The sequence below is a fragment of the Bos javanicus genome, chromosome 6, assembly GCF_032452875.1.
Source record: "Bos javanicus breed banteng chromosome 6, ARS-OSU_banteng_1.0, whole genome shotgun sequence".
NCBI classification, from domain to species: Eukaryota; Metazoa; Chordata; class Mammalia; order Artiodactyla; family Bovidae; genus Bos; species Bos javanicus.
The window spans coordinates 94,867,139-94,894,799 of NC_083873.1; the positions used below are offsets into that span (position 1 = coordinate 94,867,139).

Here is a 27,661-nt window from a genome sequence, read left to right on the forward strand (position 1 = left end):
AACAACAACTGATCAGAAATGAAATGCCAAATTAAGAAAACAGCATCTGCCCCAGATGCAAATGTAGAACAATGGTCTACAAGAACTCGGTGGGGATGTATGTGGTTTCCAAGTTACACTTGCACACATGGATAATTACTACCAACACTATCATTTGTGAACATAACAGACATTTTGGAACTGGATACAATTCTGTCCCTGCAACTAGCCAAGACAATTCAATACGCAACCAAACAAGGCTTGAGTGTATGTGGGCTTAAAGAAAATGGTAGCCAAAGCACAGGTAAAATTTTATTTATGAATATGGAGACACATGACTTTGGATCCAGCCAGCCAGTGACATAAATAAACTTGAGCAAAAGATTCAAGCTAGAGGATATATATGTATATCTATATATAAAAATTTGTGTGTCTGAGTAAGGCTTCTTGGAACAGTGCCACAAATCTGAACACCAACCATCAGAATCACTCCCGTCCTTTGAAATTTCCATTAAGAGCACAATGGGGGTAATTATACTGGGATGCTCCAAATCGCTGTTTCCATCTTGTGCACTCACATGCCCGCCAAACATGAAATGTTCGCCTTCTCCCTTCCAACATGATGGTTGTTGAACTTATTTTTAGTGTCATTTGATAAGCCTTTGTGCTCGCAGAGAGACATCCCACTGACCCGGCCACTGGTCATTGTCTATACCAGTTCACATCAAAGCAGGCGCGCTTTGTCAGGTTTCCAGTCGAATATCCATTTCGCATCTGAAGTACAGTATCGAAAGTGACTAGATCATTTGAGCTTTTTCTTCAGCTGCTGCCTCCTTCCTCCCCCACAGTCTTTCCGCTCACGCTAACATAATTTGGCATCGTCGACGTGACACGATGGTGGTTTTTCTAAAAAAAAAAAAATTATAATACAGACATTTTCGATGTTTCGAGGTGGTCGGCCCTCCTGATATTTTCATTTATAATTTGATGAGAGGAGGTCTTTTTGTTTTTTCTCAACTGAATCACAACCAAGGTAGAGTGCCCCTCAAAAATCCAAGAAATATGCATACAGTAATAGGTCATTCAATGTCAAAAGGCATAAAAAAGATGAGCAAAATCTTCACAGGCTGCTGCTTGCTGTTGCCTTTAATTATATTAATTAAACTTTGAAATTTTCATGCAAAGAGAGTTGCTGGCTTGTGACGCTGAAGAGCCCTTGGAGACTTGGAGGAAGAAAAAAACCCTGAGCGGAAGCTTTGTGGTTACTGCTTCCTTTAAATTAAAAGCAAAACAAACTCCTAGGTATGTTTGCAGATATTAATGCTTGATGCACTACTAAGCCCTAAACATAGCAATAGGGGTAAATCGACCCATCACAAGGACAAGTTCTCAAATCATGAGTCCATTAAACTCCACTCAAGATCTCTGGTGAGAGGCTGTCTTCCTGTGGAATAATGCACTATTAATTTTCTTCTTTTCCCAAGCGCATAATGAAAGGAAGGTGTCTTCAAAAACTAAAGGGCAAAATCTTGCTTGCTACCAATACCTTGAGGCATCCTGTCTACACTTTGTCATGCGTGTGCACTTTTCAGTGTTAGAATGACAAGATTTTCCAGTCAGAAGCTTCCCGGAAGGCACATTGTGGTAGGGGGACTTGGAAGGCTTCCGTGATCTGACATAGCTATAAGGCAATAGACTCCATTATTTGCTGAGCCTGGTGGGAGATTTCGCACTCTGCCTTTGGCTAACAATCTTGCCATGTAAACACACAAGTGCCATGTTTCCATGTAAAACACTCCTTTCTCCATTCAGGATCCACCACGGCCAATTGTTTTTTTTTTTTTCTCTCTATTTTGACATCATCCTCACACTTTTGTTTTCACTTTTTCCTCTTCTACACATTCAAGCAGACTTTCTTGTATAAACCACAGCATGTCCATTAATGTTCCTCTTTATTTTCAATGTCCTGAATCATGAGTTACCATTGAGTTTCATCAACTCCCATGTAGATGGCAGAACAAGTGTTTGAAAATGTTTGGTGCAAGCAAAGCAGAAGGCAGAGAAAACATTTCCTGACTGAGAGGAATAAAGCTGCTCTTCCAAAAACTTCTGAAATGCACTTTTTTCATTTGGTTGGAAATCGGCGTTCTGAACGTGTGCCATCTTCGTACCTCTTGGCCTTCTCGTTTTCCTTTTACTGAGATGGAACTCGAGAGAAGTTTATGCACCGGCCCTAGGAAAGAAACAAATACTTATTGAAATACTGAAATAATTATTTTAAAAACCTGAGAACACCTAGTTTTTCTACCATGATATAACAAACAATTACCCAAGGTAAGGTCAACATTAAGATGAAACATGGTCATAATTTTTTTCCCCTGGGTCAAAGCATGACGGTTTATTCAGATCTTTACCATAGCAAGTTCATCTACACAATGGCATGATAGGATTAGAGTGGGAAAAAAAAAACAACTATGAGAAATAGAACTTTGGTATTGTTATTTAAAGAACAGTATTACTATCCTAGCAATAAAAATATCAAAGCCACAAACTCATATTTTCTATAATGAAATAAAAGTATCCCTTTATGCAAGCTGGTGTTTTTAAAGCTGATATAAAATTGGTGCTTCGAAAATGTATACATGAGGACTGTATAGAAGAGATTGAGAATAAGAAGTCAGGGAGAAAGGGAGAGATGCCATTTCTTTGTGATTCCATTTTATAATGGGCTTTCACAAGAGACTTATTAGCATTCCTGTCCACTACTCTCAACCATCTCTCACAAGTGCACACCACTGTTACATGGCCTCTACACGTAGTCACTCTATTTGCACTCCACATTTCCAAAGAGAGTCTGCCATTCTAGTTCCTTGGCACTTCAATAAAGCTTATAGAGAAACATTATTTCATACATAACTATAAATAATCCAAGAATTAGTTGAAAATAAATTTCCAGTTAGTAATAAAAGATCCCCTTCTTCCCCTCCTTGGTGTGACAGTGCTGATGTCTTGTACTGTCTAAATCATATCCAGATTCCTTAGTCCAAAGCTACCACACTGCTTTCTACTTTAGGGTTCAGATCATCATCTTATGGAGATTGTCCTATTTCTCTTAATATCTGCTCTCTAACTTCATATTTTAGACTGTCTTTTCATTTCCCTCTAAATGTTAAAAATACATTTATTTCAAGTGTACATCCTTTGTACATGGTATATTAACAAGGAAACAAGATTTTGGTCTGTTTTCCTCTCAAAAATCACTGTACAACAAGTTGGCAATTTCAGAAATCAATGAAGAAATATTAAAGCAAGGTAGTTTACATTTGCTCTTGCCTATGGTTTTTCCAGTGGTCATGTATGGATGCGAGAGTTGGACTGTGAAGAAGACTGAGTACCGAAAAATTGATGCTTTTGAACTGTGGTGTTGGAGAAAACTCTTGAGAGTCCCTTGGACTGCAAGGAGATCCAACCAGTCCATTCTAAAGGAGATCAGTCCTGGGTGTTCTTTGGAAAGAATGATGCTAAAGCTGAAACTCCAGTACTTTGGCTACCTCATACGAAGAGTTGACTCATTGGAAAAGACTCTGATGCTGGGGGGGTTTGGGGGCAGGAGAAAAAGGGGACAACAGAGGATGAGATGGCTGGATGGCGTCACCAACTCGATGGATGTGCGTTTGAGTGAACTCCAGGAGATGGTGATAGACAGGGAGGCCTGGTGTGCTGCGATTCACGGGGTTGCAAAGAATCAGACATGACTGAGCGACTGAACTGAACTGAAGAGGCAAATATTCATCAAATTACCTGCCTTCTAAATAATTTTGGAAGTAACGTTATTACTACAATTGTCAATTTTATTCCTTACTTTGTGCCTAATGTCTACAGATAATATCTGTGCAAAAGGAAGTGGGAGAAAATCATGGAGAAGACTACTTTAGAATGAGATCAAAATTCCTTGATAATGAAATGATCACAGGTCATGTACTTAGACTGTATTTTTGTTTTTTCTAGAACCTTCAAACAAGATTTTCAGAATGAATATTAAGGGAAAAGATGCTTTTCTCCAGATTAGCTACAGTTGTCATCAAGTGCCAAGAAAAACATTTTTAAATGTTATTTTCATGATATATCCCTTTTGAAAAAAATTTTTCCAGGGGGGTAGGAAGAAAAATGACATAATTAATAAATATTTGGGCAAAGAAGTAAATCAGTCCTTCTGAGCCATGACAGTATAAATAGTATAAATACATACAATGAGAAATAGATTTTAACCGTGCATATTAAAACAATGATGTATATTAAAAATATTACTTTCTGGCAGTTTTCCAAAACCAAACAAAAGGAAATATACGAGGAACGGCATTCAGAGAGCAAAGATACAAGTTAATGACATCTTTTCTTGTGTATTTATTGGACACAAAATGTAAAAGTTTTCTCTCTTCCATATCATTTTGAAAAAGAAGTTATCATGAATTTCTACTTTTATTTGCATTTCATCACTGCTGCTAAGTCACTTCAGTTGTGTCCGACTCTGCGAGACCCCATAGACGGCAGCCCACCAGGCTCCCCCGTCCCTGGGATTCTCCAGGCAAGAACACTGGAGTGGGTTGCCATTTCCTTCTCCAATGCATGAAAGTGAAAAGTGAAAGTGAAGTCGCTCAGTCGTGTCTGACCCTCAGCGACCCCATGGACTGCAGCCTTCCAGGCTCCTCCGTCCATGGGATTCTCCAGGCAAGAACACTGGAGTGGGTTGCCATTTCCTTCTCCAATGCATGAAAATGAAAAGTGAAAGTGAAGTCGCTCAGTCGTGTCTGACCCTCAGCGACCCCATGGACTGCAGCCTTCCAGGCTCCTCCGTCCATGGGATTTTCCAGGCAAGAGTATTGGAGTGGAGTGCCATTGCCTTCTCCAATTCCTAGATTTAAGTGTAAAGTTCTTTCTCTGACCATTTCTGTTCTACAAATCAGATTAACCTTAGTGATGCTGACTCATTTATTTTAAGCAATTGAAGGGTTTAAACAGAGAAATTCACAGTACACTTGAATTTTCAAAATCATGTTATCATCTAAACTATTCCAGACTAAATTATTTTCTATTTCATTTGGTGTGGTTTAATTAAAGACCTAGAAACTAAAATGAAGAAAGCCATATTGATTTTCACCCTGAGGTCCTTACTCCAACTCTTCCCAACCTTGGGATTAAGTACTGATCATCAGTCTATTGATTTAAGTACCTCAAAACTCTGCTGAATACCATATATACCCTGGATTTTAGCACACATATTGATAAAAACAACCAAATACCTCCTCTACTTCTAATCATGGACTCAGTGTTTTTCACTTTTATCAAGATCTGATCACGTTTTAATTTATAGGAATTGAGAAGTTGGTAACTTAAAGGAGTTTTGTTCAGAAGTTACTTCCTCTGTTTAAGCCTTCCTCAGCTCACCCAGTCATGTGGCTCTTTCCCTGAAATTCCATCTCTATAATGGCCAAACCACATTGCACCATAATTGCTTGCTCCAAGACCAAAAGAAAAGATAGTGCTCAAATCCTAGTGCTCCAAAGCTTGAATATGTATCCCAGTTCTGTTATTTATTAACTGTGGGATCATGAACAACTTATGATTTCTTCATCAATAAAATGGGGATTAAAAATTGAATGTTTATATTATTAAGTCTGTTAATATATATCTATAAAGCACTTAGAATAGTACCTGGCATATAGTAAACTCTCATTTAAAAAACAGTCACTATCCATCTCCTGTCTATGATGTTATTGCACAATGTCTAACACAGAACAGACATGTAATAAATACTTGCTTAGAAACAACTGGACAAATGGATGGTGTATTAAAAAAAGAATACCTCTACTTAGGGATGAGAAGACCTTGAAAATGGGAAGACAGAAAAAGTACAAATTTGAGAGAGAAAAAAAATGGACTACAAAGGAGAAAAATACAACAGTGTAAAGGAGAGAAGATAATATGGAAAAACATAGAATACAGTAGTTCTAAAAAGAAAAGACAGATAAAGAATAATCAAGAAAAAAAGAAACTATTGGCCAAAGGAAATTTTTATTTAGTATTCCATCAGTTATCTTACTCCCAGGGGATTATTTCATGCTAGCTACTACCATTCACTTACCAGAATGTTCTAAAATCAAGGCAACATACCCTGGTTGCAAGTGGCTGTAATTAAGAGTCTGTGGGCCTTCAAATACTACTCAATACTAAGATTACAAAACCTGTCAATATCATGCTAATTACATTTAAGGTCAAGAATATTTGGGCTGCCATTGATATCATGGCAAAGCAAGCACTCTAGGCCAGAACACTGCAGAGCAATTTTTGTTCACAGGAAATGGGATATGACAGGGCTTATAGGTCTGCTATATCCTCATGCTTACAATGCCTATACAATAAAGGTTTGTTACCAAGGTAACAAGGAAAGCAGTATAAAATAGCTTGAGCAAATGACTCATCACTGAATGGTTCGGAATGGAAAATACTAGTAGTAAACAGCGATTCTTTTCCTGAGACTATTTCACTTAGCGTGCATGTGCGTGTTCAGTCTCTCAGTCGTGCGCGACTGTTTGCGACTCTATAGACTGTAGCCTGGCAGGCTCCTCTGTTTGTGGAATTTTCCAGGCAAGAATACTGGAGTGGGTTGCCACTTCCACCTCCAGGGATCTTCCTGACCCAAGGATTGAACATGCATCTTCTGCATTGTGGGCAGATTCTTTACTGCTAAGCCACCAGGGAAGCCCCCCTATTTCACTGTAATTATAAACCATCAAGCTCTGAAAAATTTTTTAAAAGTTAGTTGAACTAATCTAAATATACAGAAATATACATAGATACATACTTTTAATACTTTATTCTCTAAATAGAGGTTAATACTAGTACCAGGGAAAGGACTATAGACTCTCTAAAATAAACCACTAAAATTGTAATATGCTAAAACAAATGAACACAAGGTTTCTGCTAGCAAGAGTTAAAACAGATGTGGCTTCCTGAGGCGGCTCAGTGATAAAGAATCTGCCTGCCAATGCAAGAGACGCAAGAGATGCGAGTTTAATCCCTGGGTCAGGAAGATCCTCTGGAGTAGGAAATGGCAATCCACTCCAGTATTCTTGCCTGGAAAATTTCACGGACAGAGGAGCTACAATCCACGGGGCTGCAGAGTTGGACACAAATGAGCATGCTATATTATATTTATGCTATATTTTACAACATAATAAAAGAAGCTTGAATTCAGGTGATACAGTATTTAGAGAATAATATATAATAACATGTAATATTGTATTATGCATGCATGCTAAGTTGCTTCAGCTGTGCCTGACTTTGAGACTCTATGGACCCCACCAGGCTCCTCTCCAGACAAGAATATTGGAGTGGGTTGCCATGCCCTGTCCTTCTCCAGGGGATCGTCCTGACCCAGGGATTGAACTTGGGTCTCTTGCATTGTAGGCAGAAAAAAAAAAACACATTAATTTTCTCTATATTTCCAAATTTTTATTGAATATTTAAAAAATAATTTTCCTGACTTAAAATCATGCTCTAATCATGCATCTAAATAATGGGTGAAATCAAAGTATACTGTTGTTGTGATGATTTAGGTAACACCATATTATTTATTCAATTAGTCAATCACTACAACCAATCTGAATGTTGTACCATGCTTTTTAAATCACTAGTTCATAAGTTTCAACAGTAACAACATATAGTCAATATGAAACTGAATTAAAATAGTATCCTTAGGACTACATTTGTTTAAAAATGAACTATGAATATATTCTATTCTTTTGCCTTGGGAGTACAGAATTCTTTGGATGCAATGAAATAATTGTTAAATTTATTCATTTTGCATAAATTAGGAGCAAAACTACTTAAACATTTAAAAAAATTAAGGTTAGGTAGAACAAACAGAATAACTACTGACTTTAGATTATAGCCAAATACATTTAAAGTACATTAATTTCAAAACTATGATAATTCAGATAATGACTGGCCAGGTTATAATTTACCTTCTTAATATGCTAAACAATCAATGAGGCAAATAAACTATAAACAATATTGTTATTTGCATATTTACCAACTTAAAATAAGTTGTAGTATATTAGAAAGGCATTTATATATTAATAATTGAAACCATGGTATTATGATCTGGGAATGACATTTTATTTACCTAATAAAAATTATGGCTTAAAAGGAATAAAACTGCCTCACTTTGAACGTAAAACTGTTTTATGCAACTTTATATTGAGCACATTACCTAATTAGTGAGCTTCTGTGGCAAGAGAACTCACGCATTGCTAGTGAAAGCATAAATTGGCAAAAATTATATAGTAAGCCACATGTGTAATAAGTCTTTAAAAGCTTATATTCCTTGACTCAGTAATTTCATGTTGGGAATTCAGCCCAGTAAAGTATCTAGGCAAAGATTTCAAAATGTTTACCATTGCGTTTTTATAATATGAAAAATATAACAGTTAATTTATATTTCTATCAGAGGAAAATTAAATTATGATTCATCTATCATATATGTAGCCATTAAAATAGAAAAATTTAAAATATTTAAAGATGTAGGGAAATAATAAGTGAAAAAATTCCAATTTGCATATATATATATTTATTATTGGGCTTCCCTTGTAGCTCAGTCGGTAAAAATCTGCCTGCAGTGCAGGAGACCTGGGTTTGATCCCTGGGTTGGGAAGATCCCCTGGAGAAGGAAATGGCAACCCACTCCAGTATCCTTGTCTGGAAAATCTCATGGACAGAGGAGCTCGGTGGGCTGCAGTCCATGGGGTTGCAAAGAGTCGGGTATGACTGAGTGACTAACACTTACTTACTATATTTATTATTATGCAATGAGTATGTCTGGCGGGCTTCCCTAGTGGTTCAGATGGTAAAGAATCTGCCTGCAGTGCAGGAGACCCAGGTCAGGAAGATCCCCTGGAGAAGGGAACAGCTAACCAACTCCAGTATTCTTGCCTGGAGAATTCCATGGACAGAAGAGTCTGGAGGGCTCATATAGTCCATAGGGCCACAAAGAGTCAGACACAACTGAGCAACTAACAGTGTATGTCTAAAGAGCAAAAGACAAGACTAACAGACTATACCAAACATACTATGAGGAGTGGAACTGTATGATTTCTTACATTCTATTTTATATCTTTTCTGTATATTTATACATTTGATAGTTAAAAAAAACAGTTTTCAAAGAGTAAATTCAATCAGCAAAAATGTGATCCTTTCTAACGATCTATATTTATGTTTCTAAAAATCAGCCCAGGAACCCACTGACTGCTCTCAGGAATCACCATCATCTACTATCTATGCCAAAGTTCTTTAGCATTCATGTTCCCATAGGTCACCTCATTTACTTGCCTGAAGGTTGTCTTTTACAGTCAATACCCTGATGAACTCATGTGAGTGCAGTTCTACTCAAGAGGGACTGAGTATGGCAGAAGATGATGATTAATAAATTTTATAGTCCACAGTCAGTATTTTCATTTTTATGGTATATAATACTAAGAGTTCCCATAAAAGGCCTGTTCAAGCATTTGTCCAGGTCACAATCAGCAATCTAACTTCTTGAAATGTCTGTATGTATGTGCGTGTTCACACTCATGAGTGTGTACATGTGCACACATAGCCTACGTCAAACCCTATGCATACGGGAGTTGATCACCTTTAAATGAAAATATAAGATAAAACTTTCATACAACATCAACTTTCCAATAACATGCATAGTATCCAGGGTATATGTAGGCATGTGTGCTCTGTCACGCAGTTGTGTCCAACTCTTTTGTGACCCCGGGGACTGTAGCTTGCCAGGCTCCTCTGTCTATGGGATTATCCAGGCAAAAACACTGGAGTGGGTTGCCATCTCCTCCTCCAGGGGATCTTCCTGACCCAGGGATCAAATCTATGTCTCCTGTGGTTCCTGCACTGGCAGGCAGATTCTTTATCACTGAGGCACAAAGAAGCAGGGTGTGTGTGTGTGTGTGTATCCACTCAGTCAATAGCACAGAATATGTATACTTCAGGGACTCATCAATAATAATTTTGGAATCATTCCTCCCCAGATCTGTGGGCAAAACTATCTTTCAAAGTGAGGTTCTAAGTGAAATGCTAGCCACTGATTTCTCTAGGTCAGTCTGGTTTCTCATACTGTAGTCTATGATGTCCCATGGGTTCTAAAAGAGTCACTACAGCTGGAATAGTGCACAAGAATGGAGGAAACAGACACATACAAGCTCTCCTAATTCAAATCAAGAAGCTGTACTCTTATCTATGCTTTAAAATTGCAATTCATATGAGATTTTGTTTTTGCTTAAACTAAAATTATAGTTTGATAACTATTATTCAAGCTATTCGTACCTATGTAAAACCAGATCACCAGTAAACTATCAATATATATGGACTTGGCGTCTTTACTTCTCATTAGAAATACAATGCCTTCCTAAATATATTTATGAAAACATTAAAGCATTATCCCTTCAACATTTGGTCATATCAAGACCCCATATAAACTTTGATCATATATACAGAATTTCGCATTTTGGAAAATTGCTATTGAGGATGATGATATTAAGGGGTCAATTTTTGGAGTTCAGAGCTAGGTAGGAAAAAGCCTGTCATTTCTGGTAAGCTCATGCGTTTCCCTTGTATTATGTAATGCCAACTGTATAACTCAGCCTTTCTCTTTGCGCCTTGACTTCCAAAAGCTCAGACTTACATCATGTTCTAAGGCACTGCTATTCTTAGTGTACATTTTCTGGTATAGCTAACACTTTGGCCCATGATTATTTCTCTATTTTTATCCTTAAGTTTTTTTACACATTTTCCTCAATATTTCTTTACAAGTGGATTAGGTATAAGTAATTGTAAACTAATATATTTCTCTCTTAATTCTCAACTTTCTTAATTATGCAGACTCCACACTCCTCTAAACCTTTAAAACCCTCCAACAAATGTATTACACCCCAACCTCTATCTTACACAAAAGATCAAATCTTGTCTAATTCCCTTCTTTGTTGCCTTTTCTTATTCTGGTATGACTTATTGAAGTACCATGGAGATAGCTGATGTCAATTTAATCTTAACTAATATGAATTTGAAGCTTAAACATGCAAACATGTTGAAACTATACTATTCCATAAAATTCCAAAAATTCTTCTACAAAAATAAATCTCCTAGGTCTAAAGACTAAACGCTTAACTTCCTTTTCTTTGATTGCTAGAAAAAATAAGCGCAATATGATGCTTTATAAACTTTAAACGTACTTATATGCCAATTCATCTCTTAGAGCTCAGGTCTGTGCAGAGGCTTTACTCTGTTACTCAATTTCCCTCAGTATAAGAAGGAACAGAATGTACCACGGATATATTACAAACCAGCATATCACTTAACTCCATTTAGGTGATTTTCAGGAAACACCAAGTATCTATTAGAGTAAGAAGTTCATTGACATTTCATCGTTGGCAATACCTTCTCTTAGGTCACATAATAAGTAGGAGTAGAAAGTTGAGACTCAAAATAAAAATGTCCAGTGCCGTTACTGTTCTTCAGCTAATGAAACCAGGAGATTAAAATTAGACAACAGTAGGAACCAATATATTTACTGTTGGTTACTCCAGTACTCTTGCCTGGAAAATCCCCTGGATGGAGGAGCCTGGAAGGCTGCAGTCCATGGGGTCGCTGAGGGTCAGACACGACTGAGCGACTTCACTTTCACTTTTCACTTTCATGCATTGAATAAGGAAATGGCAACCCACTCCAGTGTTCTTGCCTGGAGAATCCCAGGGACGGGGAGCCTGGTGGGCTGCCATCTATGGGGTCGCACAGAGTCGGACACGACTGAAGTGACTTAGCAGCAAGTACATAGACCCCAACTCTGTTGCAATATTTGAAAATTGATTTTGCCAATCGATTGTTACTGTGACCAGAGTAGCATTAAGCAGAGCAAGTGCCACATTTCCCATCTCTTGAGCATTAAAATTCTGCTGGCATTAACACCTGCAAGCTCCTTTACTAGCTATCTGCACAGGATATATTTCACTGTTATAACCGTTATAGTATTATGCTCACCTCATAAATATCCATTGACAAGCTGAAGCATACAACTGCACTTTAGTTTAGACTTTTCAAACACAGATAGCTGATTTATTTATATCTGCACTTCAAAAAAGACTTTACTAAACCTTCATGCTTTGTGCAACAGTGAACAGTGACTCAAATTTAAAATTGTGTACAAAGCAGAGATACACAAGGAAACAGACCCAAGACAACTGAAGAGGTCTAGGAAATCACAAATGTCAGGAAAGAATGTGGGCTTGAGAACACAATAGGCTCTTTGAGTGAAAATTTCCTGTAGCAACAGGAGGTACAGAGTAAGGAAAGGGCACCTAGTATTCTCTCTCTGTCTAAATGTCAGAACTTCCTGAGAGCTTTATTTCATTTTTTTAGTAAAGGGGCAAGTTAGTGAAGCTTACATATCTTTTTTATTTTATTTTATTTTTAAACTTTACATAATTGTATTAGTTTTGCCAAATATCAAAATGAATCCACCACAGGTATACATGTGTTCCCCATCCTGAACCCTCCTCCCTCCTCCCTCCCCATACCATCCCTCTGGGTCGTCCCAGTGCACCAGCCCCAAGCATCCAGTATTGTGCATCGAACCTGGACTGGCATCTCGTTTCATACATGATATTTTACATGTTTCAATGCCATTCTCCCAAATCTTCCCACCCTCTCCCTCTCCCATAGAGTCAATAAGACTGTTCTATACATCAGTGTCTCTTTTGCTGTCTCGTACACAGGGTTATTGTTACCATCTTTCTAAATTCTAATACTAATAGTATAATAAGACTACATTCAACTATCAGGTATATATACACACTATATATGTATATAAAAACATATACATATATACGCTATAGACACACATAATGAGAAAAATATATATACACACAGTTAAGTGTTAGTTGCTCAGTTGTGTCTGACTCTTTGCGAGCCCATGAGTGTAGCCTGTCAGGCTCCTCTGTCCAAGGGATTCATTCTCCAGGCAAGAATACTGGTGGGGGTTGCCATTTCCTTCTCCAGTATATACATAAATGTATATGTATAAAATGTATACATAATTATACATGTAAATATAGTATTTATATATTATGATATATACTATATATGTAAGAATCTGTGTTATCCTCTTTAAAATCTGTGTTATCCTGCTTTAAAAAAAACTGAAATATACTGAGCCAAAATATAAGTTCCAAATACTTTTGTTCTAACAGAAGCCCAACCTATACCATATGTTCCATTTATAGTGGAGACAACACACTATATAGAGATTCAGTTAATGTCATGAAGGGAAGTATTGAGTTTGCCTGATGAATTCACCTTTTAATTTTTTTCTCTTTATTCTGTTATGGCACCTGCAAACTTTTAGTGACTCTACATGTACTGGTAACATTTACTTTTGCAAATACCTATGTATCTTTATTTTTCTGAGATTCAGGCATATAGCTGGCAGTTAATGAAACAACTAATTCATACCTCATAATAGTAAGACACGAAGCTAACATAGCCTTCACTAAATGCAAGGCAGAACCCTATCAAAAGCTGGGGACATAGCAGGAAACCTGAGAGAGATCCCTACAGAGTACATAACATTTTCCTTGAAAGCAAAGCAATCAAGTGAAAGCTAGGGAGAAAAACAGGAGGGGAGTGAAATAATTACCTTTTCAAAGACACACAGGGCTTTCCCTAAGAAAAAGGAAGCAGCCCTTGAAGGTTTGGGGAATGGGAAAAGGAAGGGGAAAAATAGCCCTGAGGGACTCAGGACATTCTTGATCTACATGGCAATAACCTGTTGAAACCTGGAAGAGGAGAACTGAGAAAGATCCCTCCAGGATTCATGGGGCCTTCTGACAGTGCAGGGAATATGGCCAATCAAAGGATGTAGAGCAAGGAATCAATATGGAAATGGGTCTTTCAGTACAGAAAGTGATAATTGGTGGGGATAGGAGAGGTGTGGTCCTGGACGCTGGAGAGCAAAGAGAACTCCCCCAAAACTAGGAAGCTCACAGGTAGGTGGTAAAGGAGAGAGACAGAGATAGATATGAGATGGAGCTGGGGTGGGGTGGAAGGAGAGATCTACTAAAGGAAAATCCTTGAACCTGCCCTCAAATGTCTGGAAGCCAGTAGTACACTAAATCTAAGATGGCGACAAACTGAGACCAGCTCAACCTTAAATCAGCAACATGACAGAGGAACTGTATACACATTTCCAGAGGTAAATATTATCTAGGTTATTTTTTATTTTTTAATGACAGTGTCCAGCATAAAATCACAAATTATGGTATTCACAAGGAAGTAGGAGAATATGACCTGAAAATACAGGTCATATTTCCTGCAACAGAAAATACAGTTAATACAGGTAAATCTATGCTTAAGAGACAAGGACTTTAAAATACGTATGATAAAATATTATTAATAAAATTTCTAGTGAGAAAGATGGATAGCATGCATAAAAATATGGTGAAATTCAGCATAAATATGCAAACTCTCAATGAGAGCAAAATGGAAAAACTAGAAATAACAAAGTAGTAGCAGATATAAAGAATGTTTTTGATTCATGTAAAAGTAGGCTAAAATAACAAGAAAAATGCATTGAACTTGAAGGTAAGAGAATATAAATTGTCCAAATTGAAAAAAAAGAGAAAAAAATAACTAAAGATAATCTGAGACCATTGGGACAATATCTAATCGTCTGTCACATGAGTAATTGGTGTCTCAGAAGAGAGAAGAAGAAATGGGTCAGAAAAATTTGAAACAAAAATAATGGCTAAGAATGTCCTAGACTTGATGAAAGGCATGAACCTACATATCAAAGAAACTTAGTGATCTTCAAGCTGGATAAATACATGGGAAACTTTACCAGAGAATATATAATGAAACTTACAAAAATCAAAGAATATCATAAGAGTATACCTCTCTGCCCCTCATCATTCCAGCCAAATATAGTCTATATAGAGAAAACATTTGTAAGCCCAACAACTAACATTTTATCAGAAACAATGGAAAATATAAGACAGCAGAATTCTCTCAAATGCTAAATGGGGAGGAAAAAAGTCAATCTCAGGAAGGTAAGCAAAATAAAGACATTTTAAGACAAGCAAATCCTGACATAATTTATCTACAACAGACTGCAAAAACCACAAGTGTTAAATGAAATTTCTTGAAACTGAAAGAAAAGACACTAGATGGAAGCCTGGATGTGTAGGAAGAAACAAAGAAAAACAGGAGTACATATGTGCATATGTGTAAAATATAAATATATAAAAAATAAAAATTTTATGACACTATTGATTACTTACAGTAAAAATAATAAGAACATATTATTGAATTCATAACATCTGTAAAAGTACAATAAATGCTAATAAGAACACATAGAAATAGAAGTTAATAAATGAAAGTTAGGCCATGGTAATGTTTATATATGACTTTAAATTTGTATACAATTATTAGATTATAGATTAAGAAAAGTAATCTCTAGAGCAACCACTGAAAAATAGCACAGAAGTATACCTTAATATTTTACATAAAATACTATATTAATCCAAAAGAGGTCAGAAAAAGAGAAACAGAGGAATAAAGAATGGATAGGACAAATACAAATAAAATGCAGTAGATGCAAGAACTGAAAATAAATGGAAACCAATGAACTGGATACATAATCACACTTACAAAACAACTATCTCAGGTGACTTAACACAGTATTTTCTTTGTGTATCTACTACAGAAAATAATTTAAGAATAAACAGACCAACAAAAAATGTTTTATTTCATTCATCAGTCTTAATTTTGCTAATGCTACTTTATTATTAATTTGTAGCTAATGTATATTATAGCACAGGGTAGATAAGTATTTAAATATTGGAAAGGCCAAGGTTTTTAATGTAAGAAAAAAGAGGTACAAGTATGAATTCAAAAATACTCAGTAAGAGCCTTTAATTCCATAAACTCATGATTTTCTCAAAACTATTGATTTTCTAGTTCTACCTGTTGAAAATGCTTAGAAGCAATGAATACGCAAAACAACTAACACCCCCATATACAAACGTGCTTTATCTAAATAATATTATGTATTAAAAACATCTAAATCATCTTGGAATTGAATGATTTATTCCAGTTTTGAAACAAAAATATAAAAGATGAGTATGGGACATATTTTGACAAAACTAAAGAAAATTTATCAAAGACTAATGTAGGCCTTATTGCCAAATTCAGACTTAAATTGAAGAAAGTTGGGAAAACCACTAGACCATTCAGGTATGACCTAAATCAAATCCCTTATGATTATACAGTGGAAGTGAGAAACAGATTTAAGGGCCTAGATCTGATAGATAGAGTGCCTGATGAGCTATGGAATGAGGTTCGTGACATTGTACAGGAGACAGGGATCAAGACCATCCCCATGGAAAAGAAATGCAAAAAAGCAAAATGGCTGTCTGGGGAGGCCTTACAAATAGCTGTGAAAAGAAGAGAAGTGAAAAGCAAAGGAGACAAGGAAAGATATAAACATCTGAATGCAGAGTTCCAAAGAATAGCAAGAAGAGATAAGAAAGCCTTCTTGAGCGATCAACGCAAAGAAATAGAGGAAAACAACAGAATGGGAAAGACTAGAGATCTCTTCAAGAAAATCAGAGATACCAAAGGAACATTTCATGCAAAGCTGGGCTTGATAAAGGACAGAAATCGTATGGACCTAACAGAAGCAGAAGATATTAAGAAGAGATGGCAAGAATACACAGAACAACTGTACAAAAAAGATCTTCAAGACCCAGATAATCACGATGGTGTGATCACTCACCTAGAGCCAGACATCCTGGAATGTGAAGTCAAGTGGGCCTTAGAAAGCATCACTACAAACAAAGCTAGTGGAGGTGATAGAATTCCAGTTGAGCTATTCCATTCCTGAAAGATGATGCTGTGAAAGTGCTGCACTCAATATGCCAGCAAATTTGGAAAACTCAGCAGTGGCCACAGGACTGGAAAAGGTCAGTTTTCATTCCAATCCCAAAGAAAGGCAATGCCAAAGAATGCTCAAACTACTGCACAATTGCACTCATCTCACACGCTAGTAAAGTAATGCTCAAAATTCTCCAAGCCAGGCTTCAGCAATACGTGAATCGCGATCTTTCTGATGTTCAAGCTGGTTTTAGAAAAGGCAGAGGAACCAGAGATCAAATTGCCAACATCCTCTGGATCATGGAAAAAGCAAGAGAGTTCCAGAAAAACATCTATTTCTGCTTTATTGACTATGCCAAAGCCTTTGACTGTGTGGATCACAATAAACTGTGGAAAATTCTGAAAGAGATGGGAATACCAGACCACCTGATCTGCCTCTTGAGAAATTTGTATGCAGGTCAGGAAGCAACAGTTAGAACTGGACATGGAACAACAGACTGGTTCCAAATAGGAAAAGGAGTACGTCAAGGCTGTATATTGTCACCCTGTTTATTTAACTTATATGCAGAGTACATCATGAGAAATGCTGGACTGGAAGAAACACAAGCTGGAATCAAGATTGCCAGGAGAAATATCAATAACCTCAGATATGCAGATGACACCACCCTTATGGTAGAAAGTGAAGAGGAACTAAAAACCCTCTTGATGAAGGTGAAAGTGGAGAGTGAAAAAGTTGGCTTAAAGCTCAACATTCAGAAAACGAAGATCATGGCATCCGGTCCCACCACTTCATGGGAAATAGATGGGGAAACAGTGGAAACAGTGTCAGACTTTTTTTTTTGGGGCTCCAAAATCACTGCAGATGGTGACTGCAGCCATGAAATTAAAGGATGCTTACTCCTTGGAAGGAAAGTTATGACCAACCTAGATAGCATATTCAAAAGCAGAGACATTACTTTGCCAACAAAGGTCCGTCTAGTCAAGGCTATGGTTTTTCCTGTGGTCATGTATGGATGTGAGAGTTGGACTGTGAAGAAGGCTGAGCACTGAAGAATTGATGCTTTTGAACTGTGGTGTTGGAGAAGACTCTTGAGAGTCCCTTGGACTGCAAGGAGATCCAACCAGTCCATTCTAAAGGAGATCAGCCCTGGGATTTCTCTGGAAGGAATGATGCTAAAGCTGAAACTTCAGTACTTTGGCCACCTCATGCGAAGAGTTGACTCATTGGAAAAGACTCTGATGCTGGGAGGGGTTGGGGGAGAGAGGAGAAGGGGATGACGGAGGATGAGATGGCTGGATGGCATCACTGACTCAATGAATGTGAGTCTGAGTGAACTCCGGGAGTTGGTGATGGACAGAGAGGCCTGGCGTGCTGTGATTCATGGGGTCGCAAAGAGTCAGACACGACTGAGCGACTGATCTGATCTGAATGTAGGCCACGTCAAAAAGATATAATAATCAACATGAATTAGGTTTTTACAATATGGTTTCTCTGATCAAACTTATCACAAATAGTAGAACAACTGATATGGTATATTACCAAGTGCATAGCACCACTTATTAATAATCCATGCCATAAAAAGATGAATTTGAATTGCAGTAAATGGTTACAGAGTGCCAGTATATATAAGCGTGTGTGTTGCAGACCAGTGCTGGAGGAGCTGTACTTTATAGAAATGTCCAGATGGCACAGAGATTCTAAGGAAGTCAATGAAACTATGACTACCCGGGGAAGAAAAATTCTGGTAGAGAAATCAACAAGTGGAAAGTGTAACTGGCATTTCCACAGAAAAGTAATACAGACAGTGTGGCAAGAGCAGACTGAGCAATGAAGGGAGGAAGATGAGGTCAGAGAGGAAAGCAGAGACCTTATGATGTAAAGTCCTGTAGCAGTAACAGTTATAAATTCTCTTTTTTAAAAGCCAAGTTACTAATTACACAAAGTTAACACCCAAAGCCTTTGACTATGTGGATCACAACAAACTGTGGAAAAATCTTAAAAAGATGGGAATACCAGACCACCTGACCTGCCTCCTAAGAAATCTGTATGCAGGTCAAGAAGCAACAGTTAGAACTGGACATGGAACAACATGTCCCAACATGGTTCCAAATTGGGAAAGGAGTATGTTAAGCCTGTATATTGTCACCCTGCTTATTTAACTGTTATGCAGAGTACATCATGAGAAACGCTGGACTGGATGAAGAACAAGCTGGAATTAAGAGTGCCAAGAGAAATATCAATAACCTCAGTATGCAAATTACACCACACTTATGGCAGAAAGTGAAGAGGAACTAATGAGCCTTTTGATGAAAGTGAAAGAGAAGAGTGAAAAAGTTGGCTTAAAACTCAGCATTCAGAAAACTAAGATTATGGCATCTGGTCCCATCACTTCATGGCAAATAGATGGGGAAACAATGGAAACATTGTGACAGACTTTATTTTCTTGGGCTCCAAAATCACTGCAGATGGTGATTGCAGCCATGAAATTAAAAGGTGCTTGCTCCTTGGAAGAAAAGTTATGACCAATCTAGACAGCTTAGTAAAAAGCAGAGACATTTCTTTGCCAACAAAGGTCCATCTAGTCAAAGCTATGGTTTTTCCAGTAGTCATGTATGGATGTGAGAGTTAGACCATAAAGAAAGCTGAGTATCAAAGAATTGATGCTTTTGAACTGTGGTATTGGAGAAGACTCTTGAGAGTCCCTTGGACAGCAAGAAGATCTAACCAGTCCATCCTGAATATTCATTAGAAGGACTGGTGCTGAAGCTGAAACTCCAATACTTTGGCTACCTGATGCGAAGAACTGACTCATTTGAAAAGACCCTAATGCTGGGAAAGATTGAAAGTGGGAAGAGAAGGGGATGACAGGATGAGATGGTTGGATGGCATTACTGACTTGGTGGACATGAGTTTGAGTATGCTCTAGGAGTTGGTGATGGACAGGGAAGCCTGGCGTGCTGCAGTCCATGGGGTGACAAAGAGTTGGACAGGACTGAGCAAATGAACTGAACTGAACTGAACTGACTAAACACCTATATTCCTCCTCATCTCTTTTACAATAGACTGAGCCTAGATGTTAAGTGATTTCCTTTTCAAAGTTTTTAAGACCAATAGACACACACACACACACTTTCTCTCTCTTCCACATACACTCAACAAACAACGTCAGGATAAAAACCCCAAACTCCAACCACTATGTCAAATAATAGCTAACTGAAAACTCAACCCACATTTGAATTATGTATTTATATAAATGTTAAACAAATCCAAATGAAAAGTATGTTATATCACAACTCTTCAATCAAGTGGGGAATAAAATAAATTAATTCAGTCAGTGTGGAAGAATGATGCATGAAAATATTAATTTTCACCTGAGTATTTATAGACTTAAAATTTTAACCTCTAGTTGTTAATATCACAGAGCAAAAATTTTACATGCAATTTTTGTATTTTTTTCCTAGAAAATTAGGCATCAAGATAATTCATTTGTCTTATCAAACTGATTTTGGCACATTAAAAGAGAAACCCCAAATGCTTATACACCATTGTCACTGAAAAACATTTATTGGGAGATTTTGTTAATGTATACAATCCTAGTAATACAATGATTTCTTCCTAGCTAAGTTTAGATTCTAAGAATTACATCCTCACTTTTGGGACAGTGTATGTTGTCCCATTTAAAAAGATTAATAACTAAAAATGTGTTGATGAATTCAGCCTATCAGAACGATCCCCTGAAATAGGAAATGGTTTCATTAGCTGTCTCTGCTTTAAAGTATTCACAGCTCTTTGGGTCATTTGTCAGAGAGCTAAATTCCCAGCTAATCTGAGACAAACTCCAATGATTTAACAGGTTTTTCAAAGAAAAACAAACATTAAAAACTGCACTTTAAGTTTTAAAATCAATACTTAATGGAGCAACTGACAAACAACTAATCTCAAAAATATACAAGCAACTCCTACAGCTCAACTCCAGAAAAATAAATGACCCAATCAAAAAATGGGCCAAAGAACTAAATAGACATTTCTCCAAAGGAGACATACAGATGGCTAACAAACACATGAAAAGATGCTCAACATCACTCATTATCAGAGAAATGCAAATCAAAACCACTATGAGGTACCATTTCACACCAGTCAGAATGGCTGCGATCCAAAAGTCTACAAATAATAAATGTTGGAGAGGGTGTGGAGAAAAGGGAACCCTCTTACACTGTTGGTGGGAATGCAAACTAGTACAGCCACTATGGAGAACAGTGTGGAGATTCCTTAAAAAACTGGAAATAGAACTGCCTTATGATCCAGCAATCCCACTGCTGGGCATACACACTGAGGAAACCAGAAGGGAAAGACACACGTGTACCCCAATGTTCATCGCAGCACTGTGTATAATAGCCAAGACATGGAAGCAACCTAGATGTCCATCAGCAGATGAATGGCTAAGAAAGCAGTGGTACATATACACAATGGAGTATTACTCAGCCATTAAAAAGAAAACATTTGAATCAGTTCTAATGAGGTGGATGAAACTGGAGCCTATTATACAGAGTGAAGTAAGCCAGAAGGAAAAACACCAATACAGTATACTAACGCATATATATGGAATTTAGAAAGATGATAACAATAACCCTGTGTACGAGACAGCAAAAGAGACACTGATGTATGGAACAGTCTTATGGACCCTGTGGGAGAGGGAGAGGGTGGGAAGATTTGGGAGAATGGCATTGAAACATGTAAAATATCATGTATGAAACGAGATGCCAGTCCAGGTTCAATGCACAATACTGGATGCTTGGGGCTGGTGCACTGGGACGACCCAGAGGGATGATATGGGGAGGGAGGAGGGAGGAGGGTTCAGGATGGGGAGCACATGTATACCTGTGATGGATTCATTTTGATATTTGGCAAAACTAATACAATTATGTAAAGTTTAAAAATAAAATAAAATTTAAAAAATACTTAATGGATAATACCAATTAAAAATACCTTAAAAGATTTACAGTTTTAAAGCTTTATTCTGAAGGGAAATTATAAATTACTTTCTAGATGATAAATGAAAAAAATTTTATGGAAAAATCTTCCTAAAGCTTTAGCTGGAAAATTAGTCATTCTTATGCTGTTTCCCTTCAGTGCTGCAAATATTTAATGAACTCATTCCAGACATTCAATTTGAACACAGGACATATGCTTTACATATTTTTATTACATTTGGGAAAAACAATTTTGAACAATTGCTAAGGTCATTTTTATATTTAATGCTGCTGCTGCGGCTGCTAAGTCGCTTCAGTCATGTCCAACTCTGTGCGACCCCCTAGATGGCAGCCCACCAGGCTCCCCTGTCCCTGGGATTCTCCAGGCAAGAACACTGGAGTGGGTTGCCATTTCCTTCTCCAATGCAGGAAAATGAAAATGACAACGCTCAGTCGTGTCCAACTCTTAGCGACCCCATGGACTGCAGCCCACCACGCTCCTCCATCCATGGGATTTTCTAGGCAAGAGTACTGGAGTGGGTTCCCATTGCCTTCTCCATTTAAAAATGGTATCCAAATCCCCAAAGTCAGGATTTCATTTTGAACATTTATTACTAATATTAAGACATGAAATGATATATACTTTTTTATAACACATAGGTAATGTGGATTAAAATTATTCACAATACACTTAAACATTCTAAACTGCCAGAGCAGCAGCCAAATGATTACATTCACTGCTAAATTTATACCAGGGAGAACAAAACTTCAAGCGGCACCTTAAATCGTTGATATGAAAATTAGGCTGATAACAGTATGAAGACTATCCTCACTTTTATGTGCAGATGCAAGTCTGAACAGACCTTTCAGATACAGCTACCAGGATTCATATCGCAAAGATAGATGCCACTGTGACCCAGATGTCACTTCACTTATCAATGAGTATACAATGGCACTTAATGGGAAACCCTTGGTTTTCACATTACGAAAAGAAACTAAACATGAATTTTGTCCCTTGATCAATAGAGGCATTCCTTGCTTAAATAACATATCAACTAACAAGATAACTCTTAAAATAACTGAGGTAATATTAAACCATCCCAAGAGATATAATCTCCCTCAGAAGGAAAGGACAGACTTTCAAAGCTTAAACATTTATACCAAGATAAGCATATACATACACTCAAATAAGGAGACAAACATGATTGTGATACTGTTTCAGAATACTAATGACCTACTCATGTGTAATAATTTACCTCTATATACAAAGGACATTTATACTTCAGCCATAGAACTCAAAAATGCTGAAGACATGTACATTTGAGTCAAATTTTTAAGTGATTGACTTTGATTATTTATCTCCACTTGATTGTTACATGTAATTATTCAACATAAATCACAAAACCAGAAATTAGAGTTTAGGTCTATCTACAACTCAAATGGGGAAACAGTGGAAACAGTGTCAGACTTTATTTTTTTGGGCTCCAAAATCACTGCAGATGGTGACTGCAGCCATGAAATTAAAAGACGCTTACTCCTTGGAAGGAAAGTTATGACCAACCTATATAGCATATTCAAAAGCAGAGACATTACTTTGCCAACAAAGGTCCATCTAGTCCAGGCTATAGTTTTTCCTGTGGTCATGTATGGATGTGAGAGTTGGACTGTGAAGAAGACTGAGCACCGAAGAATTGATGCTTTTGAACTGTGGTATTGGAGAAGACTCTTGAGAGTCCCTTGGACTGCAAGGAGATCCAACCAGTCCATTCTGAAGGAGATCAGCCCTGGGATTTCTTTGGAAGGAATGATGCTGAAGCTGAAACTCCAGTACTTTGGCCACCTCATGTGAAGAGTTGACTCATTGGAAAAGACTCTGATGCTGGAGGGATTGGGGGCAGGAGGAGAAGGGGACGGCAGAGGATGAGATGGCTGGATGGCATCACTGACTCGATGGACATGAGTATGAGTGAACTCTGGGAGTTGGTGATGGACAGCGAGGCCTGGCGTGCTGCGATTCATGGGTCGCAAAGAGTTGGACACAACTGAGCGACTGAACTGAACTGAACAACTCAAATACTGGGTCTAGTGTTAGTGTAAATAGATGATTTATGGATGGATGGATAGATGGATGGATGGATACACAGAAAGATAGATATTGATACACATATTGATAAATAAATAGGAAGATATACAGGTAGTCAGATGTGGATATAAAAACCAATTTTCAGTTAGTTCAGAAAAACAAATTCTGTTATTCTAAGCCAAAATGATTTTCTAAACCAAAAATAATATAATAGGCCTAATATTCTACTTGGAGAAGGAAATGGCAACCCACCCCAGTATTCTTGCTTGCAGAATTTCAAGGACAGAGGAGCCTGGTGGTCTACAGCCCATGGGGTTACAGAGAGTTGGACATGACTGAGTAACTAATACTCATATTCAACTACGAAAGATATAATTAGATTTCAGATGATAGCAAAGTTTGTTCAGCAGTATAACAACTCTTCTAATTTTTTAACAAAAAAAAAATTTGTTTAAACTCTATCTTCCTTCCCAGACTTTAAGTTTCATGAGGGCTTCCCTGGTGTCTTGGATGGTAAAGCATCTACCTGTTATGCAGAAGACCTGGGTTTGATACCTAGGTCAGGAAGATCCCCTGAAGAAGGAAATGGCAACCCACTCCAGTATTCTTGCCTGGAGAATTCCATGGACAGAAGAGCCTGGCGGGCTACAGTCCATAGGATTGCAAAGAGTTGGACACAATTGAGCAACTAACACACAAGAGCTTCATGATCGTTTTTTTACTACCATTTTGTAAATGCTTGAAACAGTGTTCACCCTACAGTCTATGTTTAAAATATATTTGCTGAATTACTGATAACTACTGAGTATGAAATATTAAATTTGATCTATGCAGCTACTGTCTCTCTAAAACATATAATTGATATTGATATAGATATTCATGTGAATATTGAGGTAGGTCAATCTAACCACACAATGATTAGGAAGCTATAAAATAAAAGACAGTGGCTCACTTGCATATAATGCACAAACACAAAACTATGAAACTACATTTCAATTTTTGCTGACTTATAATTAAACAATAGTGGCATTGTTCCATGGCCAAAGTCTTCCTGGCTTTTTTTGTGATGTGGATATTCAAAGCAATCCTTAGAGGTCTCCTTTCCTATGTGTCAGCCCAGTGCTAGGCATAATAGAGAAAGAGCTGAACTGGAGGACAGAAGTATTCTAAGCTGGAAAGCAAGTAGGCATCAGGGAGGAACTGAACTTGTTGTCAATTTTAAATAGAGAACAGATGGTAGGAAGTGAGGTCTGCTTCAGGCTTGAAATCACCAACAGACAGAGAAGATAATCGTACATATTCCAAATCCATTATGATACTTAGATCTAAATACAACACATGTTTGACAAGCAGGAAGTGGTCATTACGAGCAACCTAACCACATGTAAACATGTCATGAAGTACTGAAATATTAAACCTGTGCCCAATTAATCAATTTTGTGGGTGTTTATTTTCCTTTATGACTCTGCTATTCCCTGTCAAAGAAATCAATATTTGAAGAAACATGGTACTTCTTAATATAAGGGGCATGTCTTGATGTATGTCAATAAAAATTCCAGAGACCAAGTCATGCATCAGGAAAAATTATTCTATATTTTCTATTGTTAACATCATGAGATTTGAAAACAATATAGCATAATTCATGCAGACTTCCCAAAACATATTTTTTCAAAACTCTCTTAAAATTAAAGACATTTGCTGACAAATGTGAAAGTTTAATATTTAATATATACTGTGCTGCGGTTAGTTGTCCAGTCATGTCCAACTGTCCACAACCCCATGGACTGTAGCCCACCAGGCTCCACTGTTCATGGGGATTCTCCAGGTAAGAATACTGGAGCGGGTTGCCAAGCCTTTGTCTAGGAGATCTTCCCAACTCAGGTGTCAAACCCAGATCTGCCATATTATAGGTGGATTCTTTACCATCTGAGCCACCAGGAAAGCCCAAGAATACTGGAGTGGGTAGCCTATCCCTTCTCTAGGGGATCTTCTGGGTCATGAAGATCTTTTTTTGAATAGTTCTTCTGTGTATTCTTGCCATCTTTTCTTAATATCTTCTGCTTCTGTTAGGTCCATATCATTTCTTTCCTTTATTGTCTCCATTTCTGCATGAAGTGTTCCTTTGGTATCTCTAATTTTCTTGAGGAGATCTCTAGTCTTTCCCATTCTACTGTTTTCCTCTATTTCTTTGCATTGATCACTGAGGAAGGCTTTCATACCTCGCCATGCAATTCATTGGAATTCTGCACTCATATGGGTATATCTTTCCCTTTCCCCTTTGTCTTTAGCTTCTCTTCTTTTCTCAGCTATTTGTATGGCCTCCTCAGACAACCATTTTGCCTTTTAGGATTTCTTTTTCTTGGGGATGGTCTTGATCACTGCCTCCTGAACAATGTCATGAACCTCCATCCAGAGTTCATAGTTCCGTCCATAGGTGGTGTGATTACTCACCCAGAGCCAGACATCCTGGAATGCAAAGTCAAGTGGGTTTTAGGAAACATCACTACGAAAAAAGCTAGCGGAGGTGATGGAATTCCAGTTGAACTATTTCAAATCCTAAAAGATGATGCTGTGAAAGTGCTGCACTCAATATGCCAGCAAATTTGGAGAACTCAGCAGTGGCAAAAGGACTGGAATAGTTTTTTCAGTTTTCATTCCAATCTCAAAGAAAGGCAATGCCAAAGAATGTGCAAACTACCATACAACTGCACTCATCTCACATGCTAGCAAAGTAATACTCAAAATTCTCCAAGCCAGGCTCTGACAGTATATGAACTGTGAACTTTCAGATGTTCAAGCTGGATTTAGAAAAGGCAGAGGAACCAGAGATCAAATTGCCAGCATCCATGGGGTGGATCTTGCTCTCATCAAAAAAGCAAGAGAGTTCCAGAAAAACATCTACTTCTGCCTTACTGATTAACCAAAGCCTTTAACTGTGTAGACCACAACAAACTGGAAAATTCTTAAAGACACAGGAATACCAGACCACCTGACCTGCCTCCTGAGAAATCTGTATGCAAGTCAGGAAGCAATAATTAGCACTGGACATGGAACAACCAAATGGTTCCAAATCAGGAAAGGAGTACATCAAGGCTGTACATTGTCACCCTGCTTATTTAATTTATATGCAGAATATATCATGTGGAATGCCAGCTGAATGAAGCACAAGCTGGAATCAAGACTGCGGGGAGAAATATCAATAACCTCAGATACACAGATGACACCACCCTTATGGCAGAAAGTGAAGAACTAAAGAGCCTCTTGATGAAAGTGAAAGAGGAGAGTGAAAAAGCTGGCTTAAAACTCAACATTCAGAAAACTTAAGATCATGGCATCTGGTCCCATCACTTCATAGCAGATAGACTGGGAAACAATGGAAACAGTGACAGACTTTATTTTCTTGGGCTCCAAAATCACTGCAGATGGTGAGTGCAGCCATGAAATTAAAAGACGCTTGCTCCTTGGAAGAAAAGCTATGACCAACCTAGACAGCATTTAAAAAGCAAAGACATTACTTTGCCGACAAAGGTCAAAGCTATGGTTTTTCCAGTAGCATGTATGGATGTGAGAGTTGGACTATAAAGAAAGCTGAGCACAGAAGAATTGATGCTTTCAAACTGTGGTGTTGGAGAAGACGCTTGAGTACCT

The 27,661-nt window shown here is 37.6% G+C and overlaps 1 protein-coding gene across 1 annotated transcript in view; it reads right to left on the reverse strand.

Annotated features, from left to right (window-relative positions):
* Positions 1-278: 278 nt before the first annotated feature.
* Positions 279-27,661, reverse strand: part of ANTXR2 (ANTXR cell adhesion molecule 2) — a 178,143-nt gene continuing 150,760 nt past the window's right edge. Inside the window, exon 17 of the mRNA XM_061420583.1 lies at positions 279-2,212. Within this exon, the coding sequence (XP_061276567.1) occupies positions 2,174-2,212 (39 nt within the window). The 3' untranslated portion in view covers positions 279-2,173. The remainder of the gene's footprint in view (positions 2,213-27,661) is intronic.